The sequence below is a fragment of the Notolepis coatsorum genome (genome assembly GCF_963971535.1).
Source record: "Notolepis coatsorum genome assembly, chromosome: 8".
Lineage (NCBI taxonomy): Eukaryota > Metazoa > Chordata > Actinopteri > Aulopiformes > Paralepididae > Notolepis > Notolepis coatsorum.
In genome coordinates, this window is record NC_140172.1 from 129,630,756 (window position 1) to 129,646,185 (window position 15,430).

Below are 15,430 nucleotides of genomic sequence, written 5' to 3' on the forward strand. Positions count from 1 at the left end.
GCTCAATACACACAATTGTTAAGGGGATGCAGACCAGAGAAAGACTTTCGTCTTGTTTACATCAGGGTCCCCCATTTTCAATTCATAATGAGTTGAAATGAATGAATACAAATCTGATCCAATCAGATATATAATAGGGATTACACGTTTTGAACTCCTGGGCCCAGGTGATACTAAATCCAGATTGAACTCTGCCATTGGAAAGGGGAGACTTGGCCCGATCCATAGATGTGCGACTTGGCTATAATAAGGTCATTTATAGACCTGATATTCTATAATCATATTTCAAATTGCATGCGTCTGTTTAATCATCTTCCCTTTATTAATTTGCTTAGATATTTTGTACATGTGATCTCGAGAAAGTGCTGAATGAGCTCAGTTTCATGTCTGGTAAATTTTTGCATGGTGTTATTCACCGTCAAAGATAAAAAAATTATTATATTCTCTTTTGGTCCATTACAATTGACTCAAGCCTAGTAACGGACACAATATTTCTGACACTGGGAAAGGAATACTTTCCCAACATTATGGGAAATGCGCTTACCCTCTTCTCCAGAGTTGGACAAGAAGATGGATGCCAATTTAGAGTAGAAAGCTATCCGGCTGCAAGATAGCCTAGCTTAATGGAAGCAGATATGGATCTGCTAGCCTAGCTTAACACTTTGGGAGGTGTTTTTGGCCAACAGCTAGGCTAGCTGGTCCGTATCCATTCATTTGTGCTAAGCTAGGTTAGCTTGCAGCCGGATAACTTTCTACTGAACACACAGAGTAAATTGGTATCTATCTTCTTGTCTGATGGTAATCGCATTTGCCATAATGGTGGCATATTCCTTTAAAAAAAAAATCTTTCTCCTATAGGACATGGAGGTGAGCCCCAATGAGCTGATGAACATCTTGAACAAGATCATTTCAAAACGTAAGACATGTTTCTCTTGTATAAGCTGTGTGCCGTTGTTCATCCGAGTTCATGAGCTATATATGCCTTTGTATGTTTCTCATAAGTCTGTATTAGTGATGCACCGATGTTGTTCATTGACTACAGCTCAGCGTTCAACACCATAGTCCCCACCAGACTGGTGGACAAGCTGATCGAGCTGGGTCTGAGCTCCGCTCTGAGCGCCTGGGTACTGGACTTTCTGAGTGAAAGACCCCAGGCGGTCAGGGTGGGGGGTCAGACCTCCAACACCATCACCCTGAGCATCGGGTCCCCCCAGGGCTGTGTTCTGAGCCCCCTGCTGTACTCACTATACACACACGACTGTGTGGCCAAGTTCAGCTCCAACTCCATAGTGAAGTTTGCAGACGACACGGTGGTGGTGGGGCTGATCTCGGACAACGACGAGAAGGCCTACCGGGAGGAGGTTGAGGTACTGGAACGCTGGTGCCAGGACAACAGCCTGCTCCTGAACATTGGTAAAACCAAGGAGCTGATTGTGGATTATAGGAGAGGACAGCAGGAGACACACACACCACTGAGGATAAACGGGGCCACCGTGGACAGGGTGAGCAGCTTTAAGTACCTTAAGAGGATCTGACATGGTCAACACACATAGACACAGTTGTAAAAAAGGCGAAGCAGCGCCTCTAGCCCTCTACCACCTGAGACAGTTAAGGAAGTTCAGAGTATCTGGGAAGATACTCCAGTCCTTCTACTCCGGAGCTGTAGAGAGCATCTTGACTGGAAACATCACTGCCTGGTATGGCAACAGCACGGCACAGGACAAGAAGGCCCTACAGAGAGTGTTGCGCTCTGCCGAGCGTACCACAGGTATTGCACTACCTCCCCTGCAGGTTCTATACAACAAGAGGTGCAAATCCAGAGCCTGCAGAATAATGAAAGACCCTCACCACCCCAATAACAGCCTGTTCCAGCTGCTGAGGTCAGGCAGATGCCTGCGAACACCAGCTACTAGGACAGAGAGGCTTTGGCTCAGCTTCTTCCCCCAGGCCATCAGAGCCTTGAACAATGAACACTGAGGGTCACAGAACACTGAACCCTACACACACAAGCACACATTAGCACACACACGACACACACGCTGTGCACGCTCGCACACTAGCAGCCACTTTAACATGAGAAAGCACTCACTCATGCTGCACACGCCCACACTTATGGCCACAAAGGAAAGGTCACTTTAAAAATAGAATAGTAACAGTGTATTGCACTACCAAGGGACCTAGCATGTCCTTCATGCTCTGTAAATAACTATGTACAAATACCGTGATGTCCCACTATGTTACCTGTTTATTGCACAATGTTGTCTATTGGATTCTATTATATCTTGTACTTGTACTACTGTATTGCACATCGTTGCGGGCAAGACCACCCGCATTTCATTGTATACTTGTATGCTGTGCCTGTGACAAATAAAACTCTTGACTTGACTTGATGTGAAAATTGTGGCCGATACCGATATTAATATTGCTGTTCTGGCCGATACCGATATTTACAGATGTCGATATCTCTGTATAGAAAACACTTTTTTATCATAATCAAATAAAGAGCTATTTTCCAAAAACGCTTTTTTTTTATATATACCTTTGTAACTTATTTTCAGAAATGACTGATATTTTGAAACAATTTAAGGCCAAGACATGTAAAAATAAAAAATAAAAAAATATTTTCGGCCCTATCTTGATATCGGACCGATACCGATGTGTAAAAAAAAACTGCCATATCGGCCAATATTATATCGGCGGCTGATATTATCGTGCATCACTAGTCTGTATATATACACACGGGCATAGCGCTAACATAGTGTGAGAGACTAGTGCCTCCCTGGTACAACATGGTTACTACACTATTGACAAATGTTCTGTTCTGTTGACACTTTAGATGGAGACCTGAGGACAGACGGGTTCAGCATCGAGTCCTGCCGGAGCATGGTGGCCGTCATGGACGTATCCTTTCTGTCCATAGTGGGCTGTATGTTGTATGTTCAGTGAAGTTAAACCTGCAGAATGCTCCAGAGGAAAACGTGTGGAGAAGTGACCGTGTGGAGAAGTGAACGTGTGGAGAAGTGAACGTGTGGAGAAGTGACCGTGTGGAGACGTGAACGTGTGGAGAAGTGAACGTGTGGAGAAGTGACCGTGTGGAGACGTGACCGTGTGGAGAAGTGAACGTGTGGAGAGAAGTGAACGTGTGGAGACGTGACCGTGTGGAGAAGTGAACGTGTGGAGAGAAGTGAACGTGTGGAGAGAAGTGAACGTGTGGAGAGAAGTGAACGTGTGGAGAAGTGAACGTGTGGAGAAGTGAACGTGTGGAGAAGTGAACGTGTGGAGAGAAGTGACCGTGTGGAGAAGTGACCGTGTGGAGACGTGAACGTGTGGAGAAGTGAACGTGTGGAGAGAAGTGAACGTGTGGAGAAGTGAACGTGTGGAGAAGTGAACGTGTGGAGAAGTGAACGTGTGGAGACGTGAACGTGTGGAGACGTGAACGTGTGGAGACGTGAACGTGTGGAGAAGTGAACGTGTGGAGAAGTGAACGTGTGGAGAAGTGAACGTGTGGAGACGTGAACGTGTGGAGAAGTGAACGTGTGGAGACGTGAACGTGTGGAGAAGTGAACGTGTGGAGAAGTGAACGTGTGGAGAAGTGAACGTGTGGAGAAGTGAACGTGTGGAGAAGTGAACGTGTGGAGACGTGAACGTGTGGAGACGTGAACGTGTGGAGACGTGAACGTGTGGAGAAGTGAACGTGTGGAGAAGTGAACGTGTGGAGAAGTGAACGTGTGCACGTTTTGGAGATGGTGCAGGAGCTTCAGCCAGAGGGAGCGAGGGATGAGGCAGCGCTTCAGCCCTTTAAACAATGGGATTCTACTTAAATAAAAGTGGAGGATGATGTCTTTAGAGGTTTGATGCAACACATGGATTGTGTTGCCTTGTTAGTGACACAGTCTAACATCCTTCATACACGACGATGATTATGTTTTGTGCAACTCGGAGAAAGAAAGAAACTTCTCCCCACCTAGTGTGAATCGTTTTCCTCCCTCCACCCAGTGTGAAACATTTCCGTTTTATAACCACAATGTTAACGATGTTGTTTATGGCAGATTTCACTCCCTCTCGACAGATCGATTTGCAATTGAAACAAGTTGTTGAGTCAACGGCTCCTGTCGTAATGTAGCTTTTTAGTTTTAATAAGGTGCACTTGCCTCTAACGGCCACAAGGTGCCAATTATCCATAATGCGGGTTTAAAGCTGCACCGCGTACCTCTTGAGAAGTCAAAATAAAACGTGATATCTTTAGTATATAAAGTGTCACAAGAGAGAAAGTAGATCCCTGGAGCACTGTTCGACAGTAGAAATGATCTGTCTGGCTGTGGTGTTACTACCCTCTTGTCACATTACCACACTTGGAAGCATGGTGAGCGTGGTGTTGGTGTACTTTGTTTCAAAAGGTTTTTTCTTGGATTTGTGTCTTAACATTAGAAACACATTTCAAGCATTTGTAACAAATGATTGTAGAAGTAATTCCCACCCCGAACCCCCCCCCTAAAAAAACTTTTAAAAACTACACAGTGCAGAAAACCCTGCAAACCTTGAGTAAATATAGCATGCCTTCAACTCCATACATCATTGATGAGTCAACCTTGAGTAAACATAGCATATGCCTTCAAGTAGAACACCTATTTGTTTTAGACCAGAATCAATGAAGGGTGAGTTTTGTCCTCAACACCGTCTTTTAGAGTGACAGCACGGGGAAACTGGGATTCCATGAATTCAAACATCTCTGGAACAATATCAAGAAATGGCAGGTAAGATATTTTTTTTATTTATTTGGGAGGGACGTACATTTCAGTTCACACTTCAATGTGTCAGTTAGCCAAGAGGCGAATTGACATCTGTAGTCCCCAGACACGTCGGTTAAAAAACAAAACAAAAGAAAAACGAACTAACAATAAATGTAATCAAAACAGCACATTATATTAACACTTTGATTACCAGCCATTACCAGTTGGATGCCACCACCCACTTCAATGATAGCGTTGTGTCTTAAATTATGGTTATGTGTCTAATCTGGCCGTCGCTTATCAATGACTTGTTTGCAGTCAACATTGTCGAAACGGATTGTTTTTTAATCGGTTCATTTCCGTTTTATACCATTTTGAAAACCCCTCGTTTTCTTGAAAGTTTCAGGAAAATATAAAGATTCCGTGATAATCGCCCTTTACTGGAATATTCTGGAATACACAAAAACGTTGTAATTTTTAGGCCTATTTATGAATCGTTTTCAAATAAACGCTAGATTATCGATAGTATATGTGTACTTATGCACGCTAGATTAGCGATCGATTCTCTCATTTCCTGATCAGCGCACACACACATATGGCACACGCTGATATCTCTGTGAAAACAGCTCCGATTACCCCAAGACTGGTAACTTCGACTCCTTACCTTAGATCAGATGTTCTCCAAAAAGATTATTCCAATTCCTGATCGCCATTCCAAATATCTATCGTGTTTATTGATTGATTATTGGCTGCTGTAAATATATATTCCAGGCTGCTTTCCGTCTCGCGATCAGATCCCTCATCATCAGATCCATCGGCAGCATAATGGAGCCAGTTGGCTCCACCTCTACAGATCCCACAGGGATCTATCAGGCCCTTGTTACACACACTGTTTTTGTGCTTGTTTGAATACGTTTTTGAATACGTTTGCTGTCCCTATTAGATAGAAATGCCGTTTTGGCAGGAAACGTTTTGGCCCTACTGAAAACGCTAAATTGTGTTTCCGTTTTGGAATAACGCCAAAAACTCGCAGACAACGTGTCGTGCAATCTGCGCGGAGCCGTTGTTGCTCAACGCCCATGCGCAGTAGATACCCACATCTGCGTGCTCTCACCAATGTCCGGTGACAACAGAGCTATAGCTGCAGCTACCATGTGTTGTCAAGTTATTGTTACAAGGACCCCAGTCCAATCTACAACAGTCTGCATTTCCTTAACAATTGTTTGTATTGAGCCATATTGTATTGTACCCATTCTGCAATATGTTAAATAAAGTTTACATCCATTCATTCTGCTAGCATTACCGATTGCATGAGCAGCTGGCTAACGTGAGCTAGCGTTAGCTATCAGACCCTGTTAGCTCAAGCTCCTCTTTCAATCTTAACAAGCATTAAACAAAATGGCCCAGTTATCTATTCACTTTTGTTTAATACACGAGGTGTTGTCTCTAATGTTATCTAGCTACTGATAGCTCCCGATATCATCAGTTTGGTGCTGGCTGGTTAACGTGAGCTAAATGTTAGCTTCTAGCCACAATGCTATACTGTTATAATGGTATATTCCTATCGCGTTAGCATTTAAGATAACAAAATTAGCGCCGATGAGATTAAACTCTGCTCTTGGTGGTCAATTGTGTTGATAGTTTTGTTTCATCAACAAATGAGAGGCATTACACTTTGCTGAAAAATAAGTGCTGCATTGGCTAAATAGCCGAGGCATTTAAAGATGGCGGCGCCGGCGTGTTGACATTTCTTTGCAGGAAGTGTATTGGCACATTCAAGTTCTGATTGGTTGAAATTGCCTTCATGTTCGCCACCTACTGCCACCTACTGCTTTGGCAGTGTACTACATCACTGTGCTCAGGTGACAAAACGAAAGTGTGACTTGCCTACCGCTACGTTGCGACCTGGAAAAGCGAAACTCATCTGAAAACGAAACGAAAGTCTAACCGCAGCCTCAGTCTAATCGACTGACCTGCAATTACACAGGGATAGACGTTAGGGGGCGCTTTTTTCCCCATCTGAGCTCCTGGAGGGGCTGCTGTACCAACTCGGTTGATGAAATATGAATTCAGATCGCTAATAAAAAAATCAAACAAGATTTCTCGTCGTCGGCACTCAACGGGGGGTCTGATAAAACGAGAATATTCGTCGTCGGCATTCAAAGTGTTAACGGCAGCATTAAAACTAGGTAATTGTTGGGTAGTAATAATCAGTTATTCAGTGGTAATAATCGGTAATTAGATGGTAATAATCAGTAATTGGGTGGTAATAATCAGTAATTGGGTGGTAATAATCAGTAATTGTTTGTGTTTCACACAGTGAGTTTTGTTTGTCACAACTATCATTGCACTCTGATGAAGGCCGGATGGCTGAAAACGTTTTGTGCGTATACAACTTGTGCATATTAAAATAAAAACAACTTTCCTCGAGTGCGGTCCCTACTCCATTTTTTGTGACTTAATTAATGTTGGACTACGCACCTGTCTGAGCGCAGTGGTTACCCCTTTTTCTACTTACAATCACACAGGAGATGGACATTTAGTTATGGGTACAGCTCTGGTGTTCTTTGAGCCAGTTTGTCAGAGTTATTGTGAGTCAGGGGTTTCTAAACGGAACAGCACAGTCCCCTCCTGTCTAGTAGTACTGTAAGTTATCCGGTTTCTAAATGGAACAGCACAGTCCCCTCCTGTCTAGTAGTAAGTTGTCCTGTTTCTTTTCCACTAATGCCACAGTGGAATGACACACAACGTGAACATTGACACATTTTACCCACAATTTTATATCTTCCGGTGGATATATCTTCTGGAAACATAAAATTATGAATATTCATTATTTTCTATTGAATCGTATAATTTGGTTACTGTTGCCGTCTCTGTGGATTCAAATATTGATTTGATTAGTTAGGAGCCTTTTCAAAAACTCCCTCCTAGTTTACGCTTGTTCATTGCGCACTTAGATGAGAGAGGATATGTGAGAGAGAGAAGGAGAGAGAAGGAGAAGGATTATTGTGCACACTGAAAGATGTAGGCGAGTGACGATGCCCCCTAGAGGAATCGCCGGGATTCAGGACCGCATCTACGGGCCCAGAAAAAGGCCTGTTTGGACTATCTCTGCATCGCTCTTCATTAACTTGAAGTGGCCATTGAAAAAGAAGCATTCACGTGTAGCACAAACCAGTCTGGGGCAGGGTGATTCCGGCGTTTACATGTCAAATTCTGTCAGCGTGAGTGCATATTTTCTCTGGAGAGAGAGCGAGAGAGAGAGAGAGAGAGAGAGAGAGAGAGAGACTCTCTGGCAGTTTGTCACTAGGCTAATAGTCTACTCTTATATACATTATAGAGAGATACATTATGCCTCCTGTCTGTGATGGATTCAAAGAGAATCTTCACCCCCTTTGTTCTGTCTCTGGGGTCATAATGCCCTGTTGTGATGGATTCAAATACATATTGATAAGATTCCTTAGAGTGCACATCTGGATGAGAGATGTTCGAGAGAGAAAGAGAGACTATGTTACCCCTTCTATTGTAATAGTTCAAATAGACTGCAATTTTATTCCCTCTTTGTTGGCACAACATCTTTCCATGCCCTGTCTATCTCCATTCGCTGTCATAATGCTGAGGTTTAAACTGCACACAGAGAGACGAGAGACGCTATTCCCTCTTGGCGTAATTAGCTAATAGTGAAGTGAAGCCTTCCCCTTGTTCCCAGCTGAGAGAGAGACTGAGAGAGAGAGAGAGTTGTTCCCAGCTTGTCTTCATCCTGCTGAGGAGGAGAATCACAGCGAGGTTATCGCTGAGTGCCAAGTGTCTCCTCAGCAAGACTCGCGCAAAGCCTGGCGCAGCAAAACCTCGGCATGCTGGCCCACTGAGTGAGATCAATGGAGAACTCTTTGGATGAGAGCGCATCGCAGACGTTCTTTAGGCGTAACGCTAAAGTAATGTAAACAGTAGTGGAATGGATTATTTTCCCCCGGGGAGTAAAGTATTTTTGAGATTTATACCTTATGCCTCACTCATACATTCATACCCATTCACTCATACATTCACGCACCGATGGCAGAGGTAACCATGCAAGGTGCCAAGCTACTCATCGGGAGCAGTTGGGGGTTAAGTGTCTTGCTCAAGGACACTTCGACACACTGCCGGCAGGAGCTGGAATTGAACCGGGAACCTTCTGACAACCGCTCTACCTCCTGAGCCACTGTCGCCCCATGTGGCAATAATAATAGATCAACATTATTACATCCCACCACTGCAGATGGGATGTCGGAATAAACAGTGAGTTATAGTTTTACTTTCTGGCACCTCAGCAATCTCAACTAGGGCAGGACAGCGTACCGATCTTTGCGGGACCTAAAAGTAAATACTTATGCAAGTAAGAATAATGTTTACATAATGTATACAGCATTTGATCCGAATATAAACATTTAGATTAAGAAACAGTACGGTAGGCTAAGTAGGTTAAATATTCCAAATGGCTAAGCAGTAGAAACACTGCAGAAGAGAATATAAATCGTAAGGCTAATATAAATGATGTCTTCATAGTTGTTGCTGGTCGCCTAGGTTACCTCTACCCAAAACACACATTTGATAAATGAGAGATACAGTGCTGTGCACCGTGTAAGCCTTTCCAATGATTTATATTTCTCGCTGGACCGCTCTGAGAGCATGTCCAACTTCACTCTCGACAGTTGCTAACATCTCCACCTCTGCTGCATTTACAGTAGATTCACTTTTAAAAATAATCTTAAATCGTTTTTAACACTGTAAAGCATTTTTATTTTTACATTGTAATGTAATTTTAGCCATCTTAATTGTTAGTTTCATTATGCATTGTGTGTACTGACTTTTAATAATTTAGTTTTTGCAATAATAATAGTTTTTGTATTATTTTTTGGACCCCAGGAAGACTAGCTGGTTACTATGGCACCAGCTAATGGGGATCCTTAATAAAAATCAAATAAAATCCACCACTTCCCTTTGACAGGGCGGGCAAATAGAATAGATATATAAAGAATAAATAGAATAATAATCCCAACACAGCGGCTCAGGAGGTCGAGTGGTTGTCTGTTAATCAAAAAGGTTCTCTGTTTGATTCTTGCTCCTCCCGGCTGCGTGTCGATGTGTCCTTGAGCGAGACACTTAAACACCTAACTGCTCCTGATGAGCAGGTTGGCACCTTGCATCGTCACCGCCGCCGGTGTGTGAGTGAATGTGAGGCACAAGTTGTAAAGTGCTTTGGATAAAGACGGCTATATAAATGCAGTCCATTTCATTCCATGTAACATGACTGTACATGCAAATCACTACTGATGCTAAATGGCTTTATACTGGAAGAGTACATTCTGGATTAAAGCAGTTCCTGAGGAACCAGATTATTATTTAGGTGCCAAACCACTTCAAGGGCAACGAAAACGTGCATCACTGAGAACTCCTTCCAGTTCACTACATACTTTCCTATCAAACCAGTGACACTGTGTATCCATGACAACAACAACTTGGCAGCCTCCGTAAGACAGTGTGATCTGTTGGTATGCCACAGAGATTTGTATTGAGGCTATCCCTGTGAGGGCAGAGAGGCCTTGCCAGGCCTGCCTCAGACTGCCAGTTTGAAACATGGCCTCCACCCATTCCTTGTAGCTTCCTTTGGCCTGTTGCTGTCTCCCTCTTTAGTACTATTTCTACAATTCTTTGCGCCAGGTCATTTCCACTTTCAGTTCCAGGTCAGTGAAAGATTTCCAAACAAAGATAGAAAACAACGACATATTGGCCATTGAAGCATCATTTGTGTGTTTTGGCAAAACTGACAGTATATCCTCCGGAGTGTGTAGCTAGCAAGTAGAAACAGCTGTGACAGATTTTCTTTTTTCTTCTGGTATTACTAATAGCCACTTCCACCTGGGTGTACAGGTCCTCCAAGTATGTAGTATGTCGCACATACTGCACTCGGGGCTAGATCCACAAAGAATGGATTGCACAGCGCTAATTGCACCCTTACTTACAATTCATTATGAATTGAAAATGGGGGACCCTGATGTAAACAGACGAACATTTTAAGAGATTGCAGAATGGGTACAGTACAGCTCAATACACACAATTGTTAAGGGGATGCAGACCAGAGAAAGACTTTCGTCTTGTTTACATCAGGGTCCCCCATTTTCAATTCATCATAACATATATGACATACATGACATACAGGTAGACAGTACTGTTGCATCTAGACATTTATGACATACCAGATCTACAAATATACAGTACTGTTTGTGATACAAAAGGAGTCTGAAAAGAGAGTATATACATTTGAGGGGGAAGAAACTGTACATTGGAGGGGGTGGGGGGGGGGTTGGGTAGGTGGGGTGGGAAACTGTACATTGGAAGTGGGGGGGGGGGGGGGGACTGTACATTTTCTCATTAAACACAATTCTTGATGATTTCCACAAAAAGACAACTAACGTGTCGGCCTGGTTAAAAGAAAGGGACTATTCCTCCATCTCTATGTGTGCAGACATACAACATGCAAACACCACCCCTCTGATGGATAGATATTTTCTGTCCATAAGGGAAATTAATTTAGATAATTGCGCTACATATAGACAAAGCAGACAATGAATCGATAAATGAAGTCAATAACACCACTGTAAAATGAAATTACATGGTAAAGGAAAAGGTTATCATTCTAAAACAAGTTTAAAAGATACAAAATGCCCTCTACTCATTCTGTTTGTGTGTGCATGTGTGTGTCCGTGGAGGGGTGTTAGCCCAACAGGTCCAGTTCTTCCAGGTGGAGGAGGAAAGGGGGGGTTCTATTTGATAAGGAGCCCAATAGCAGTGGGGATTAAACTGGTCCTGCCTCTGTTTGTTTTGAACACAGGGGCAGCATATCTCCTACCGGAGAGGCAGGATCTGTAAGCGGCCGCTGAGGTTATGAGTTATTGTGTCCCTTGCGATCTTATCTGCTCTCCACAGCCTCGCCGCTGACAGCTGTGGGACAGGGTCAGCCTTCCTCAGGAAGTCTATGAGAAGCTCCTTGTCCTTCGCTGAGCCGTTTTTGCCTATAGGCAAACTGAAGCGGATCAAGGGTGGGGCTTACATGTGAGAGGAGGCGCGGTAGTCCTAGTCTCTCCAGGTACTTAACCAAGACTGATGTCAGGGCCACAAGTCCATAGTGGTTCAGATCTACTGGATGGTTGGTCTTGGGGATGGGCTTCATCTCGGAATGCTTCCACAGTGTAGGGATGGTGTTCTCCTGGAGAGAGCAGTTGGAAGACGTGGCAGAGCATTCCTTCACCACCCTCCCTTCCATGAGATCCGGGCCCAGGGCCTTGGGTGGATTGAGCCTTCTCGAGCCCTGCCTCACCTCCTCCTCTGTGAGGGCCACTGACTGACCCCGCCCCTCCTTGATCTCACACGGGAGTTCATTCCTCGTACATTTTGCAGTCCATGAGCCTCCTGCGCCGTTGTCGTCGCTGCGTCTTTAACTTCCCTGTTTGCATCCATAACACTTAGTCAAACAAACGATTCAAACAAAACTAAAGCACGCTACACTCTGACCATCGCGGTTCGCCAACAGAGCTGATCTCATATCAGCGGCAGAACTCGAGATCTACTAGGAATGTCTGACCATTAACACTTTGAATGCCCATCACGAGATATCTCGGGTTATCAGCCCGCCCCCTGAATGCCCAAAACGAGGACTTTTCAAAATGCTATAAAACGGAAATTAACCGATTAAAAAAAAATATATAAAAAAAAAAATCCGCTTCGACAATGTTGACTGGAAAATGAGTCATTGAAAGCGACGGGCAGATTAGACACATAGCCATAATTTAAAACATAGATTAGGCGATATTAATGCTAACATTGAAGTGGATGGTGGGCATTCAAGCACTAAATGTGCGCCCCCTGCTGGGCACTGAAAGTGTTAAGTGTGTGTCTGACTCTTACCACCTAACCTGCACGAACTACAACATATGGCATATATCATGCCAGTTATGGTACCTTGTGTATACTGCACCTGTGTGTACGGTTTACTTTACTTACTCATAGTATATATTCTTCTTAATTGCCCATATTGCATACAGACCCTCATTTGCACCTTTGATTACATTGTTTACTTTATCATATTATTATATTCAAGAGTTAATTATATTGTTTACACTTATTTTGATTACATTTCCCCCCCCTCATTTTCTTATATTCAGATACAACTTTATTGCAATAAAAGAATAGCGTATCTTATATCCAACACACAAAAGACAGAATAATCCCAAATTAGGCCTGCTTTTTCTGCACAATATAACCACTGTATTTCTCAAATACAAGGGATAGTCGAGAGACACTGGCATGTCCTTCAAGTAGAACATTCTTTGAAATACATTTGCAAGTCCCCACCCCTTTGTTTCTTATTCAAGAGCGCGTCTACAATCAAAAACACCATAATGTACAAAGATATGACTCAAAAGAAAACCACTTGGTTGCCAACCGCTGGTATGCCTAGATGCAGTTATTGTGCCTGTTACAACAAGTACAAAATCGTTGAATCACTCCCACGCCGTGAGAACGGTTCCTATGTGTGAGTTTTATAAACTTCAAGTCAACATGTTACACTCTCCCCACGGTCTAGCTCACGTTGGACAAACTGAACGATTCCTCAAGCAACTAATATCTGAGCACAGAACCGCTATCGGCACAGGCAATATGCATTGCGCAATAGCAATATTTATAATAAAACAAAACATACTTGTGCCCTAAGGTTAAACACTCAATATATCATCTAGCAAACCTCTTCATTAAAAGAGGTTTTGAAGGAAGAAACTGGCACAGAGAGAAATGCTCTGGATACACACTCAGTTCTATGACGCCTAATGGTTTAATTTATCCAACTGATTTAGTGATATCAATTTCAAATGCTTTCTAGCCAGGACTCTTGAAGCCTACATAGCGACTGACCTCTGAAATGTGTTTAAAAAAAAATTAGATCATCTAATTGGGAAAATGGTTGTTTAAAATGACATTGTTAAAAATGTTGTATCTTTTAATTATATATATTCAAACAGCTCTTTAACCCTTTCACTACCGCTCTATCAAATGGTTAACCCTTTCACTGCGACAATACAGAAGGTTAACCCTTTCACTGCCACGTGACAATGGGTTAACTCTTGGACATTTACGGTGGCCAGTTTCTAATTGCAGCCTCCCGTAGGTGCTCTTTAACACATCCAGCGCCAAAAACGCTGTCCAGCGTTATTGGCCGCCATGCGTTGTCTGCCAGGATCGCTGTACATTGTTTTTGAGATCAATATTTAAAAAAGATTTCGCCATGGCATTCATAATTCATATACCCACCCCCGGTCCTGCAGCTGGACCTTAGATGTGACTGCAACGACGGCTCAATACCACCGCCTGGTGGATGGTCGGGCGAGTTACACTAGCAAACAGGATGTGCCATCAGTGCATCGATGAAAATCATCCGGCAGTCACATCTCGTTACGGGACTCCCGACAGACGCTATGTACATAATGGATCGCTTTCTAAACTTAATAATCAATATGATTTTGGCGTTTATTGCGCCATACAAACCGGAAATGGACCTAGGCGATCGGCGCCGTAAAATTGGGATATTTCACCGCCAGTCTCATATATATAATAATATTTTTGGTGTAGCGTGTATGGGGGGGGAAACGGCAATCGATAATCTATATAATGCGTTTGGGCCTATAACTAGCGTTTTTGGAATTACAGCAGAAAAGATTAAAAACATACTTATATTCTAGAAGGTATTAACACAACAATGTATGAATGACAAAGTATAACGTTCCCACATCCTGAACGATAGATAATCGATGTTGAATGGGCCATAGTAATGTCAATATAGCAATAACATTTAAAAAGTTATAGCCCTGCAAAGAAGGTAAACATCTCCATGCATGAGATGGGCATAACCCCCGGGGGGCAATGTGTTAAGAGCGGTTTTGAATGTGTGTAGGGATTCACATCTTTTTACGGCTGTGGGTAGGGCGTTCCATATTGTTGTGTCATAATTGCGAAATGTGTTTAGTCCCTTGTTTGAGCCGAATCTGGGTTGCACATGATTTGTGGAACTCCCTCTGGTGTTGTGGGCATGGTATTCACTGACCTTTGGGAAGTATTTCGACATGTACATGGGTACCTGTGTGGTGTATCTTGTAGACCAGGCCCATTGCAAGTTGCTGTACTCTGTCGTCTACTCTAAGCCATCCTAGGTAGTCAAAGTGGGCAGGGGTGAGGTGGGTTCTAGGAGTAAGGTCAAGTAGTTTGTTTTGTGATGTTTGTAATCTTGTTTTTAGCACCTTTGAGGTGCTTTGGTACCATGAGGTGCAAGCATAGTCGTAGTACCCTTGAATGAGTGCTCCTGCCAGAGTATTCTTGTTTACCAGAGAGGAGATCCGGTACAAGAATCTAGTTTGTTGGTTGACTTTTTTTTTATTACATTGGATGCCATTTTGTCACAGGAAAGATTTGCCTCTAGGATGGAACCCAGGTATGTAATTGTATCTTTCCTTGTGACAATATTGTCACCCACTGTAACTGAGAAGCCATCGGTCTTGCTGAGTTTGTTATTTGATCCGAAGAGAATGGACTCTGTTTTACCCAGGTGTAATGATAGTTTGTTGCGAGCGAGGTGCAGATTTAGCCTACCGGTAGTTCCGAGCTGAGGGTTT

The 15,430-nt window shown here is 43.2% G+C and overlaps 1 protein-coding gene across 1 annotated transcript in view; it reads left to right on the top strand.

The window, feature by feature from the left end:
- Positions 1–15,430, top strand: part of capns1a (calpain, small subunit 1 a) — a 35,608-nt gene that overhangs the window by 12,079 nt on the left and 8,099 nt on the right. The window contains exons 5-7 of the mRNA XM_084320029.1: positions 859–916; positions 2,837–2,901; positions 4,686–4,754. Of these exons, the coding sequence (XP_084176155.1) occupies positions 859–916; positions 2,837–2,901; positions 4,686–4,754 (192 nt within the window). The remainder of the gene's footprint in view (positions 1–858; positions 917–2,836; positions 2,902–4,685; positions 4,755–15,430) is intronic.